Source organism: Panthera uncia, chromosome A2, assembly GCF_023721935.1.
Source record: "Panthera uncia isolate 11264 chromosome A2, Puncia_PCG_1.0, whole genome shotgun sequence".
Taxonomy (NCBI): Eukaryota; Metazoa; Chordata; class Mammalia; order Carnivora; family Felidae; genus Panthera; species Panthera uncia.
In genome coordinates this window covers 82,778,897-82,793,733 of record NC_064816.1, presented here as the reverse complement: position 1 = coordinate 82,793,733, position 14,837 = coordinate 82,778,897, and the positions used below count along the sequence as shown (strand labels likewise).

Genomic DNA, 14,837 nt, shown 5'->3' with positions numbered 1-14,837 from the left:
CAACACCATTTTCGAGGAAGTTTCCTTTATTCAGTTTTACACACTCAATAGAATATATTAGACAAATTCTTTAATATGCATAATATTTTTAAAGTATGCTATTTCCATAAGGAATGAGGAATGTGAAGACAGGAATTTTGAGGTTGTAATATATTTGTTTCAGTGATTATGTAACTGCAGAAAAGAGTATTGTTGGGAGACCTATTTCGAACGTTCATCCATGTACCTAAACCTGCTGATACTGCAGAAGATATCAACTGTAACTAACTATCTTTCTAGCAATCCTACCATCAGCTTATTTCAACTTTCTGACTGACTCTTCACATTTGATAAGAGAATGATTCTTAATTCGGTTTTCTAAAATGCTAAGGATCCATTAGGAACATAATGATAAATCATAAGCTGTTTCTTGTGTTTCAAGAATTCCAACAGATATTACACATTGATCCAGAAGAACTCTCTGTTGAAGAAAATGCCAATTCGCTTTGGTTTTAGTTGCTGTTTTCACCATTTGGAGAGGTGTAGTTCATCATGAGCTCTAGTAGATTGTTTTATATGTATTTTAGGAATTAAAAGGAGAGAGGGAAAAGATGAATTAATATATTTAGATAGTTTTGCAGACACATTACTGTGAATAATTGGGTACAGTATTGATGAAATTTTTTAGAATACTTTGAATACTCCTAGGTGCCTTTTAGCCTATATGTGATTGCACTATGATCGAAGAATTGAAAGCATACACACACATAAAACATCAAATTCACTACAAATCTTTTTAATACTCAACTCTTTGAATACTTACATATACTGTAATTATGTTATGACATAAGTTTCATCCATAGGTTGAGGTTTTTTTCTCTTTTTTTTACTGAGGACCTAGTTATTTTAATTGTATAGAGAAACCATTTCTTTTGAAAAAGTTAATAAATTGAACCATTGACCGAATACTTTCAGATGATAACTTGATGTTATAAATAGTTCTTTCCAAAAAAGTATCAGAATGAAAAGAAATGGGAAGATCCAGGTGCATTAATCTAAGATATAATGTATATTTAATTACCTTACTTACTAACTTCTCATTTTTCAAAATTCAGGGCAATCATCACCCCCTAGAGGATGTCCCTGACACCCCCCTCCCCTTCAGGTTTGTTTGGATGCTTGTGCTCTGATCCCAAAGCACACTGTATGGGATCCTACATGTCCCTTACACTGTACTCTCCCCATAGGAGCTCTCCTTGGTCCCCTCTCTGGATTACTAGATCCCACAAGACTGGGCCTGTGTTTTGTTTACCTCTGAACTCTAGGTATCCAGCAGCGAGTTCAGATTTGGGGATAGTTTTTAATGCATGACAGTAAATAAATTGAGACTATCTAACAAAAGTTGGAAGCAGGATTTCTATTATAGGACAAATATGTAATTATGAAAATAACTTGGGGCAAGGAATTTTCAGCTTATTTAAATGTTCTAAATAATTCTAACATTACCATATTTTAAAGAACTCAAATAAAACAAATGTAATCAAAATTCAACTGTATCTCAAAATTCTAGTAGTTAATCTTACTTTCATCATTTGGAAGTGACCTTTTGGCACCTTAAATTTAGTCATAATTTTAAGAATATGATTTTATGATAGAAGTATATAAGTACAAGCCCCACCATTTATATCACTGTTTTTAAACGGATACAAGTTTAGATAAATCATCTTTTATTTTATTAATGTATCATCCAAACCTACCACCGGGAATCTCACTTACTTCTGGATATTTTTCTTCTTTTAAAATGGAAGGATTCTTGGGGCACCCTGGTGGCTCAGTCGGTTAAGCGACCGACTTCAACTCATGTCATGATCTCACAATTGGTGAGTTCGAGCCCCGTGTCTGGCTCTGTGCTGACAGCTCGGAGCTGGAGCCTGCTTCAGACTCTGTGTCTCCCTCTCCTCCTTGGGCTCTGTCTCTCTCTGTCTCTCAAAAATAAATAAACGTTAAAAAAAATTAAAAATAAAATAAAATGGAAGAATTCTTAATGTGGCAATGTATTTTACATATTATGTCAGAATTTGTCACAGACAAATCTTGATTTTAAGGAGTATATATTTTAACAAATTTAAATTAATAAAAAATGTATAAAAAGAGAAGTAATTTTCATCTACATTTGTAATTTTTTTCTCCTTGAAAACTGTATTTGCATCCAGGATTAACACAATAACATGTCTTGAAGGCATAGCATAAACGTTTTTTTTTCCTTGTTTTAATACAAGAGGATTTATGTCATCAGGAAAGCAATAGTTTTTATCCTCTACTATCACAAATTGTTTAATTGAATAAATGAAGAATTTACTGGTTTAAAGCCATTTTTCCTTCTATGCATCCTAAAAAAGTCCAGTCTAAATATTAATATCTTGAAACACTGCTTCTCATCCCCTTCACCTTTTATAGGAACTAAACTTTTAAACAAAGCATTTTGTGACATAGTAAACCACATGATAAACGATTCATATCACATTCACTTTTGTGAAACTAATGAATCCAGTCTTATGCAACAGTCTCTCTGTTTGCTCACATACTGACTCCCGTGCTTTATGGACACACACTTTTCTTAAGGGCACACACTTGTATTAATGCCAAAGCAACTTTGAAAATTAATGCTTAGTTTCTGCAATATTTAATTGTTATTTTTACCTCACATAAACATTAAGATGTTCTTGGAATTAGATACTTGATTGTTTCTGTGATTCTAATTTCAGTGGCTGTAGCAAAGTTTTTGTGATAAGCACACTTATACATATATGCTTACCTACATACACAGATATATCCATACAAATTTATGCGTATTTAATTTTTTTTTAATTTTTATTTATTTTTGAGACAGAAACAGAGCATGAGTGGAGAAGGGGTAAAGAGAGGGGGAGACACAGAATCCGAAGCAGGCTCCAGGCTCCGAGCTGTCAGCACAGAGCCCAATGCAGGGCCTGAACCCACCAAATGTGAGATCATGACCTGAGCCAAAGTCAGACGCTTAACCCACTGAGCCACCCAGGCGCCCCTATATCTATTTTTGAAAACATTTTAATGTTTATTTACTTCAGAGAGAGAGAGAGAGAGAGAGAGAGAGAGAGAGACAGAATCTGAAGCAGGTTCCAGGCTCCAAGCTGTCAGTACTGCTTGTGGGGCTTAAACTCACAAACCGTGAGATCATGACCTGAGCTGAAGCTGGATGCCTACCGACTGAGCCACCCAGGCACCCCTATATCTATTTTAAAATGGGCATCCCCTCTGTCCATTGTATCTCCAGTAACAAGAGACCATGTGTGCTACTTTGGCATGAGCTTTCTAATATAAAATTGTATGAATAAAAGCCAGCTGGTGGTTGAGAAGTAAACGAGGGGTGAGAAAAGAGAAATCTGAATATAAAACATTTTTTTCTAAAATATTTGCAAATATCACAGGGGAATTAAGACCATCAACTCAAGGTCATAGTTTAGATACACACACAGGTATGGGTGTGTGTGTGTGTATCTCCATACTTTGTTTTTAAAGATGGAAGAGCTAATTCATTATTCTGTGTTACAGGTTAATAAAGAGACATACAGGGAAAGCTTATAGATACAAAACAGAAAAATAATTGACAGAGATCCTTGAAAGAGGAGGGACAGATAGATGCAGATCATAGCTTCCTGAACTGAACAAGTAGTAATTACGTTTATGGCAAAATTGCTGTCTTGTCCTTCTTACGAACTCTACCTTGAAGTGTAATGGCTTCCCGCATTTTCTCATGTGGGAAAACTTTATTAAACAAAAAAAATCATCTGTTGGTATTTGCATGTTCCATATCAATTAACAGTGAATAGATGATAGCAGATGATCACTTTTAAGTCAGACCTTTGAGTGTATTTTTCTTTGGTCAAGACATCATTTTGTATAGTTAATTGCTTTTGCTAAGGGCATATGTGTGCATAGAGTATGTATATATACCCACCAAAAGTAGTGTGTATATATATATATACGCACTTCATATATGACTTCAAATGGCTGTGAATGAATTTGAGGACCCCTTTCTAACTTCTCCTTCTTATTCACAATTCCCTACCTCCCACCCACCCACCCACTCAGTCTGAGAGAGTCACAGCCCACAGATACTGATATGGAAGATAATTAATTGTCTACCTTTGTCATGGAAGGGTGTACATGACCCAGAATGTTCAGTGTTTTTGCCATAAGCAAAAATCCCATAAACATCTTTGCCACAAGGATTTTCTTTGCAATTATTTTCACCTCATAACTAAATGGCCGTAAGGCAATTTTGCCATAAGAGATAAAAAAAAATAATTGATTGGTAGTTTGTTTTGACAGTTCTGTTTTTTCAAACTGGTTGAAAGTTAGATTTCTTTCTCCTTCAATGCATTATTGTGTGTATTTCTGTATTATACTGTATAATTCTGTATAATTGTGATTATTCTATGTATTTCTGTATTACATAACTGTTAGCCCTCACAGTGGTATATACTGTGACACAGAGTTGTAAACCCACATTTCCTATAGAACTTTGGAATGTCTATCAGTGGATATGTGCCAGTATGCCAAGAAGAAACAACAGTGTAGAAGGCTTTCACAGCACACACAAAAAATGCAAACTGAGTGACAATTATGCATCCTAGTATTTGGAAACTGATACCTCTCTTAACAAAGGAAGAGATTTTAACAAACAAAGGAGGAAAAAAAAAGTATTATGCCGAGGGAAGAGACAAATGAACAAGCAAAAAAACCAAAACAAGTATAACACAATGAATCAATGACTTTGAAGACCAGTGTTTAGGTTAACCCACGAAATAAGAGCAGTGAATTTTGCAGTATCGCTCTGAATCCACATTATACGTTTGGAACGAATTCAAATATTTTGTATTACACAAAATAAATTCCTTTACATCTTGTTACTCATTTTCCATCTTTCGTTGTGTCTTTTTAAATGAATGACCCTCTTTTATATTTCATGATTTTATCTTTTATGGTGAAATTGCCTTAAAGCCAATATTTACAGCGCAAAATGTTTGCAGTGAAATTGCTTGCAGTAAAGATGTTTATGGTGACAGGATCTAGAACCCTGTATTACCAATCCCATACCTGCATAATTGATATTTGTTACATAATCTATTACTCAGAATTTCCCTAGCCATGTTATTTTTCGAATGGCCAGTGTGCAAAAATAAAGTTTGATAGATGTAGTAAAATGCTTTCAGTACTCTTAAAAATTCTCTATTTGATTATAACTTTATTTTAAAAGACGTCCTTTAAAACAAAGTTCCCTTGTGTTTTCAAAAAATATCAAAATTACCAAGTCATAAAGTTGGATGAGCTTTAACAGAAAACTCTGAAACTACTCTTTGAATTCTGCTTCCCCCCCCCCCCCCCGCCCCAAGCCTCTTGCTTGGCATAAACGTGGCTGCTGAATGCTTCATTTACATTCATTTTTCACCCAGATGACATTAGAAATCATTCAGAGCAACCCAGGTAAGTGTGATGAGGTGCATCCGGAGAGCTGATGAATGAGGCTGCAGATATACAGCACAATTTAATGAGGCCAAAAGGTTTAAGAATTAGAACAAAATGTTTGGATTCTTTGGAAGTGTATTACTCTTGGGAATTAACCTACCTGATTATAGATAGGTACGGCTTTAAAACTGAGTCCATGTTAATCTCTTCACACAGCTGTTCCATATTAAAATGCATTCACGTTATGATCTTTACCTGCAGCAGTCCCGTTCCTTAGGGTTCACCCGCGTGTACGACACTTCCTTAAAAATGGTGCCAAAACTAAAATGAACTCTATCACAGAATCCAAACAAATGAATAAAGGAAAGTGAAACCAGACACAGAGTTGAAAGATAATTCCCAGGCCTAGCAAAATTAAAGATACTTGATTTTCTGTAGAATGGCAAAAAGATTGGTTAACAGTACACGCTTAAGATTGTCTAGCCAGTTAGAAAATAGTCCTCTGATGCCTAGCTTGCTTCTCAGAATTAATCAAAAAATGCAAAAGCATCAAAAATTTATAATGTGAAAATTTCAAAATAACCAGTAAATTGAATAAGAACAAATGGAAAATATGATGCATGGATTTCAAAATAAAGTGTCGCTAAAATTATAACGGTGTGACAGATGCATTGTTACTTTTTTTAGTTATTTAAAAAATGATTAGCAAAGTCTTTCCTATTTGTCAGATCCATAGTAGAAAGAAATAATCTGTAGCCCACTAAAATCTAAACCAAGTTACAAATTATGGAATCTGGGTATGTGTTTTATATAGTAACAGTGAAAATTGTCAATTAATTTTTCAACAGATGGTAAGGAAAGTGATTTGTTGCCTTCTCTACTGTCTTTGCCTGGCTTCTCCATCGGGCAAGAATGAAGCCTTTGGAAGCAGTGTTTAAATATATGCGGCGCTCAGATTTGTAAAACATTATAATACCGGGTAACAAATGCACTGCTTCTAAAAAGCTTCATTTTAGACATTTTGCCACTTGCAGCAGTTACTAAGAGCTTTTCAGCTTTAGAATAGAAAATATGCCTTTGTTCAAAAAAAACCAAATGTGTTATTTATGCTGGAGTTACTGTAGAGTTGATAACAGGAATTACCAGTAACATTGGCCTCTCAGCAGAGAGATTATCCATATCAAAGTCATGTTGTGTGTGTGTGTGTGTGTGTGTGTGTGTGTGTGTGTGTGTGTCTTTCTCTCTTCCTCTCTGACAGATTTATTTACACTTGTTTCTCTTAGTATAAAATTAATGTTGATACTTTATTCCCTGAACTAAGGAAAATATTATCAGACGCATTCTCTTCAGGTGTGAGTAATACTACTACCAAACATTTTACAGAATCCTTACTATCTAAAATCTAGTGAAAAATGGAAGTTGAGTATTACATGAAGCACACAGTATATAAGAAGACATACAGAAAATGTAAAGAAAATACACTTGAATTAATCTCTGGATAGAATTGTATCACCGAGAATCAGGATGGCCTTTTGTTTGTGTTAAATCCATGGACCTAAAGAGGCACGCCCTTCTGCTTTTTCTGAAGCTGCTTTCTTCTCAGATTAAGCATTCCAGTTACCATAGATATCTGCTCAGTCTTCCTAGAGCATAGAGCACTCCCTTTCCCACATACCCCTTTATCATTCTGTGTTCAGCATCATCTTTCCTCTGTTTTCATTCTCTCAGGTTACCATTTTTGATTAATTATTTATCTGCTCTCTTATTTTGAACTTCCCTCTATGAAGGAACTTGTTCTAAAAAATAACACAGAACAACTTTAAAAAGAAAAACATGGGTGGCCCAGGTGACTCAGTCTGTTGAGCGTCCGATTCTTAGTTTTGGCTCAGGTCATAATCCAAGGCTTGTGGGATTGAGCCCCTTGTCAGGCTCTTCACTGGGCAGATTCTCTCTCAGATTCTCTTTCTCAGATTGAGATTCTCTCTCTGTGCCCTCTGTCCCTCCCTCCACTGTGTCTGTCTGTCTGTCTCTCTCAAATAAAATTAAAAAAAAAAAAAAAAGAAAGAAAAGCAAAATGCAATAGTCCTGTAGGTTTTATATATATTATCTTAAAGAACCGAACAGATATTCCTGTCGCATCTTACATGTGGATGCATAACATAGATACATGCCTTGGGATTATGTTGGTATTTTACCTTTATTGATGACAATTACAATAAATCATCTTAACATCACATTATGAGGTGAGCTTCAAGCTCTATGAATTAGGGGTTTTGTCGATTTGTAAATGTACTTTTGAATCCTTTGAGGGTAGCACAGTGCTTGATGCATAGTAGTTGCTAAATGTTTACTGATATGGCAGACATACCTGTAAATACACAATCTGCTCCTAAGGTAAACTATACAAAAATAAAAAAAATGTAAGAACAATGCAATAACTTTGTTCTTCTTTTAAAAGATAATCATTTAGGGGCACCTAGGTGGCTCAGTCAGTTAAGAGGCCGACTCCTGATTTTGGCTCACGTAATGTTCTCACAGTTAGTGGGACCCAGCCTGCCATCTGGCTCCGCACTATTAGTGCAGAGACTGCTTGGGATTCTCTCTCTTCCCCTCTCTCTCTGCCCCTTCCTTGCTCATGCGCTCTCTCTCTCCCTCTCTCAAAGATAAGTAAAATAAACTTAAAGATTAAAAAAAATTAAAAATAATCATCTCATCAATATTTACTTCCATGTAATTCAAATATGGAGCAGAATTAATGTTCCACTCTTGCGTGTATCATTTTATAAGTAGGGAGGTTTAAGTTTATATAAAATATGATTGTATTGATGGCATCTTTCCATACACTCTAATAAGTCTGACACACAGTTTTTCATGAGTGTTCTCATTATCAGTGTCAATGAAGTATTTGGCCTTACCCAAGCATGTCTGAACTAAATCAGTCTATCACTTATTTTCCGACCTCCCAGCTGATGATAGTCTTGGCCAAGCTACAGATTGCTTGGAAATGCAGTGTACCCATCACTTATTCTTCCTTTATCATGAACTATAAATGTATGCACAGGGTAGGAGAACTAGAAATTGCTTCCTTATTACCTGATAACGTGAGGGTGATTCATTGTAATCGTTGTTAATAATTTTTAAGTACCAACATAATCCCAAGGCGTGTATCTATGTCATTATGCATGCAACATGGAGGACATGGGAGAGATAAATCCGCTTGGTTCTTTGAGCAGTCGACTTCGGCTCAGGTCACGATGTCTCGGCTCGTGGGTTCAAGCCTCACATCAGGCTCTGTGCTGACAGCTCGGAGCCTGGAGCCTGCTTCATATTCTGGGTCTCCCTTTCTCTCTCTCTGCCCTCTCCTGCTCACGCTGTCTCTCTCTGTCTCTCAAAAATAAATAAAATAAACATTAAAAAAATTTAAAAAAAAGATCACGACTGCAAAACCTATATAACGAATGCATTTTGTTTTCCTCTTTAAAGTGGTTTGATGTTATTTGCTTGCACAAATTCAACAGTCCTTGACTAAATTCTTGCCTTTGTCAGATGACTGGAACTTTCCTATACACATATCTCATATGGACACAGTGGCATTTAGACAATATTGGCGTCTTGTCTTTAATTTATCGCTAAATGTAATAGAGCAAGCCAAAGTTGCTCCTCTAGAAAGGTGTCATTTTGAATGATTTTGAATTCTTTTTGAGGCATGGAATGCTGTTGTGTTACTGATGGAAAACGCTGCCCATGAAATACTGATAATTTGACTCTAGAAGTTGTAATTCTCTTCATCATCATCATCCTCTTCGTTACCATAGTTCATATTGATTGATCTTATAATTTTCCATGTACCATAAGAGCTTTATATGTATCCTTTCATTTACAATGGGAATAATCATAGGATAAAAATATTTTTATTGCCATTACCATCATCCCCATTTTGGAAATCCGAAAACCAAAATGTGAGAAGTTAAATAACTTGTTGAAAGTCATACAGCTACTAAGTGGCAGAGTTAAGAATTTAAATGATCTGTAATCCAAATTTCATAACGTCTCGCAGACTGCACGTAGCTGGTCATCTGTCTCTTTTTCCCGGGCCGCCTTGTGGCTGTGCCAATCATCATTTGCCCACCCAAGAGCCTTCTGTGTAGTCGGACTTGACCACTAAGGGACATGCTTTTCACACGTTAAGAGGTTAAGATGGATTAAACTAAGCCATCAAAACTCTGCAGGCTGCAAGTAGCTTTCAGATCGTTGGGCTTTATAAAATAAATTAAGTGTGAAAGGTGAATTTGGACACTTTTATTTATTTCATAATGCTATAAAACTAGGGATGTGGGTTATTCGAAGGCTCCAGATTCTGGTACACTTGTGAATTATGGAAACCGCTGTAGAAATTTCTCCTAAAATATTCAGTCCAATCTAGTGTTTTTATAGGCTTAATGCCAAAAACTTTAGTACACACAGTAAATTAATAAAACCCATTTCTGACATCATTTTTCTAACATGTTTCGATAGCTGAAGTTTTTATTTTAGTTTTATTGGCCTCTTTTCTTCATAGTCTCATTTCCATTATTCCTTGGAGATTTGCCTATTGTAAATTAAACTTGAACTCTGGGTAACTGATAATTGTTGAGGTGACAGTTTCCAGTAACTGGGTTCTGCTGGGAAACAAGAAATTCCTATGGCTTTTTAAAATAGGTTGACCCTGTGGCTTTGGAAAAATCTTAATTGAAGACAAGTATTTTAGTCTTCAACAAACAAAACAAAACAAAACAAAACAGATTAGCAGAAGTTCAAAATTGTAGGATAAAGTTATAAAACAGTGGTGTATTATAAGAAACAAATTAATAATATATTTTATTTTTTAAAATAATATCAAACTTAATAATATTAAAATAATATATTTTAAATATATTCCAAATTTGTTGTTAATTAAAAGTTTTCTCTGGTCAACTGGGCCAGGCTTGACATTCAACATTAGACTGTTGGAATTACAGTAATCTGTTAAGAGAAAAATTGGTTTTTAAAGGAACTGAAGGCAAAATTATATACCTGACATTTTTGAATGTGCTTATGTAACTAATCATGAGACAAAACTGAGGAGAAAGTTTTCATTCCCTAAGAATAATAGAGTACATAAAAGGTACGTGTATTAAGTATACTTTATTCTGCCTTAAAAAGTTTGCTGACATTGACTGAACAAGTCTGCATAACATAAAATAAAAAGATTAGGGATTTAACATGATATAAGTTTAATGAAACTGTCCACATTTTCAGTATGCTAGCTGACTATTAGCCTAGTTTAGGCTCCGTGTTATAATAAACAGATTTAATTTGAATAACACCAAAGCCTGTCTTCGATCCATATGGTAAGAAGTTGAAACCACTCAAGCAGCTCTTCATTTTTTTGGTCATTTAATATTTATTTTCATTTATATATATGGCACTTTAACAGGTACGATATATACAGTACTGTTCCAGCCCAGTCAAGTATTTATCCAATACTATCTTCCCATGTTACTTCTCTGATCTCCAGGATTATGAAAAATAATTTTAAGCCCATTTATGACTGAGTCATATATGACTCTCAAAGAAACGAACATTTTGAAACTTGAGCTTAACTAAAATCATCCAGATTAGTGAGGGAACATTTAACACATTGTCTAGCACTATTTCGCTTAGAAAGTTTCCAGTATGCATTTGTTACACGAATCTCATAGTGTGATTACAAATGTACTACTAGGCATGAGTAAAGAAATTTTTTCTCCACCAAAGTTGACTTTGCCTTGGTAGGCATGGTTTAAAGTAAGTAACTTGCTTGAGACTTTAGATGAAATAGTTAGCTTGTGCGACTACTCATTAAGTATTTTGAGTGATTTTATACGTCATTTACTTGTTTTTAAATAGGACCATGCAAATATACTAATTAAAAACCCTAACAATAGAGATCTTTGAGAATGTGATTTAATTCTTACGTTGGGCATATTTCAAGAAACAACTCTTGTTCTATTTCCCCAAATTTATAACTAAACAAGAACAATACCTTTGAAGAAGTGGAAAATGTCAGAGGAATAAAGGGACAGCCGTCATCTCTGTGGATTTAGCATTAGGAATTTTAGAGTTACTTTATTCACTGTTCCACAGGGTGGCAGTAATATAGCATAGACTAGGAAGAATGAAACCATTTAAAATTCTAAGTGGAAAGTTAGGGTGCAAACATAGTCTTTTAAATTTCACGAGTTTATTGTGAACATGCACTATAACATGTACACTGCACGTGTGTATGAAATCAGTGAAGTTAAAATTCTTTTCACATAACTTGGCAAAATGTGTAAAGCAAAACAAATGCAACAGGAGTGTGGCAGTTGGGATTGAAATAGTTTTTATGTTGGTTTTTTTTCACTGTTATATAAAGAGTTTAAAAGCTAGGGTGCTTTATATTGAATTTTTTCTCAACTAGGTGTATATTTATGAAATTAGAAAATTCTAAGCATTCTATAAAATGATTAAAATATATACAATGCATGTGTGTGTGTGCACAATGTGTGTATCTACCAAGAGAAAAATAAGCATCTTAGGTATTTTAGAAAGATCTTGGAAATATAGTAATGGTAAGGCAGTTGCAGAAATTACAAAAAGAAGGTTGAATTTGTAGTTCTTAAGATTTTAGTGACCATTGGGAGGAAAATTTCAGAACAATGGTGTCTTTAACAAAGTCTACAGTAAGGCAAATAAAACTTAAGGAAAGGGGTACAGATTATAAATCTGTAATATGGGAATAAATCAGTCCGTTAATGCCACTTTCAGTCAAATGGCTGAGGATATATGTGGAAAATGAACACAAAAGAAGCACGCATGCACACACACACACACACAAAATGTTTAGTGTGCTTTAAAATTTTACACCTCTACACCCAGCTCCAATTCTGAATTTCTTAATTTGGATGACTTCTTAGATCTTTCTATGTGCAAACCTGGGGCTTAGGCAAAAGTTTTGGAGTAAAACAAAGCAACAAGTATTTTGTTGTTTGGGGGAAGTTTTTGTTTTGTTTTTTACTGGTAGGTTTTTTTGGCTGAGTCGTGTTTATTTGGACTGTTTGATGAATTAGCATCAGTCAGAATTATGTGCTGTGTGTCTAAGTATAACCCCTATGTTAGTAGAAATTCTTACCTTCCAGGGATATAAATATAATAATTCATGTAGCCTTATTTTTTTTTAATCTGAAAATACTTTGTGGAAAATATTTTACCAGAACACTGTTGTGGTAAGAGAGACACCAAGACAAAGCAGTGCTTTAAATTGAAAATTTGAGACATGCTTTCAAGTGTTCATTACGAAGGAGATCTCCCAAGTGCCTTCTGGAGCATCTGGGTTTTTTCCCTAAATTCATGTGACAATTGTTTAAGGTACAGCAGTTAAATTGAATTATCAGTCGGGTGGCATACCTGTTTACAAAAATATTTCCATTTAGGAGTAAGTTCAGCTACATAAGAAGTGACACTCTATTGAAATATGAACTATATATGAAAAATTTAAGAAAATGAAGTGACATTTTGAGGAATTGAGGGAGTGGAGGTAAATAGGTGTCACCGACTTCTGTCAACCTAGAATGTGTCACTTGCCCTTAGAATTTGAGATGATTAAAATTCAGATGTGTCCACCAAATGGCTTCTCACATAACTAGCTGAGGCAAACCTGTGCAGCTTAAGGGTGGCTCACATAAAACTTTACAAGTGAAACAGCAACATCTCCCATGTACATTTTGGGGCGGGATTGTTATGAAGTGATCTCTGTGTGGCCACGACCAGTGGAGGAACAGAAAACAGATGTGAAGTCTCTTTTGAGATTTGTGCTCTGCAGTCATGTGCAAAGATGAAACAGGCAAAGCAATTAGAAAATGTCAGTTCAAACAGTCAATCGGCATGAATTAGAGAAAAGCTGTTAACATAGTTCAAACCAGAACATGAATTCATGGAAAAGTGATTTTCTGCATGTTTATCTTTAGAAAAGGCTAAAATGTTTACCTTAAAATACTGGTTTTCTTAGATGACTAAGTTGGTAAAAATCAATATATGCTAAATAGGCATTTTATTAAGTATTTGTGACATTGAATTTATCCTAGATTATTATAAAATTAGAGTATTTTATAATTAAGTATAATGGCCTCCAGTAAACATTTAAATTCCTATAATTTAAAATCTACCTCAGTTGAATTGAATAGTTTTAAAATATTTACATGTATTGCATTACATTAGAAACAGCCAATATTTTGATTCTCTTTAAAAATCCTAGAAGCTTAACATACTTATTTATAGATGCTAGTCATCTTTGTAGAAAGTTAGTAATATAACCAACTTCACAATCCTATATGTATGTACTAAATATTTTCATGGTGTAGAGGTAGTTGAAACTATCACTATGATTGTCTTAAGCAACTAAAATTATAATGACCTCCTTTCTCTGTATGTTGTTTTAAACACATACTTATGAGGGGCACCTGGGTGGCTCAGTCGGGCAGGCGACTTCGGCTCAGGTCATGATCTCACAGTCCATGAGTTTGAGCCCCGTGTCGGGCTCTGTGCTGACAGCTCAGAGCCTGGAGCCTGCTTCAGATTTGGTGTCTCCCTCTGTCTCTGCCCCTCCCCCGCTCATGCTCTGTCTCTCTCAAAAATAAGCAAACATTAAAAAAATTTTTTTGAACCCCACATATTTATGAAATGGGAATTACTATTTTTACTTATTATTTTTTGCAGTGGCTAGGTATGTGGATATGTTTTAACCAGGTGAGACAGGTGTAGCTGGTTGGGCCCAAAAGATCCCATTTCTGCTAATGAAACATTAGTCATGATTCTGACATAGGATTGGGACATGGTGTGGGGCACCCAAGTGCCATCTCAAATTTAGTAACTAAAGTCTGTGTTGAGTATAGGTTATGTGGTTTCTGTCTGGTGACTTCCTGAAAGATTTACTGGCCTTCATTTTTCTTGTCCCATTAATTACCTGAAAAGCATGCTTTTATTTTTTGGTTGAGCTGTTTTGTGTTGCCATTTGGTTCCATTTTATGCAGCCTAACAGATCCCTCTTTTTCACTTCACCAGGTACGTGTATTCACATTTTCAGTTGGCCAACATAATTATGACAGAGGACCTATTCAGTGGATGGCCTGTGAAAATAAAGGTAACAGATCTCTTTTCTCCACCACATTTACTACTAAAAAACAATTGATAGATGCTAGTTCTACATCTTATCATTTAATATAAAGTTGTAGCTAATGTTTATTGGAAGAGAGACCAAGCCTAAGATGTTGAACAAATTTTCTGTAGAGAACATTGACATTATGTGACAGTGT

At 35.0% G+C, this 14,837-nt stretch overlaps 1 protein-coding gene across 6 annotated transcripts in view; it reads left to right on the top strand.

Annotated features, from left to right (window-relative positions):
* CACNA2D1 (calcium voltage-gated channel auxiliary subunit alpha2delta 1) overlaps positions 1–14,837 on the top strand; it is a 499,724-nt gene that overhangs the window by 413,628 nt on the left and 71,259 nt on the right. For all 6 annotated transcript variants that reach the window (XM_049641359.1, XM_049641358.1, XM_049641361.1 and 3 more), the window contains one exon: positions 14,587–14,665. In XM_049641359.1, the coding sequence (XP_049497316.1) occupies positions 14,587–14,665 (79 nt within the window). The remainder of the gene's footprint in view (positions 1–14,586; positions 14,666–14,837) is intronic.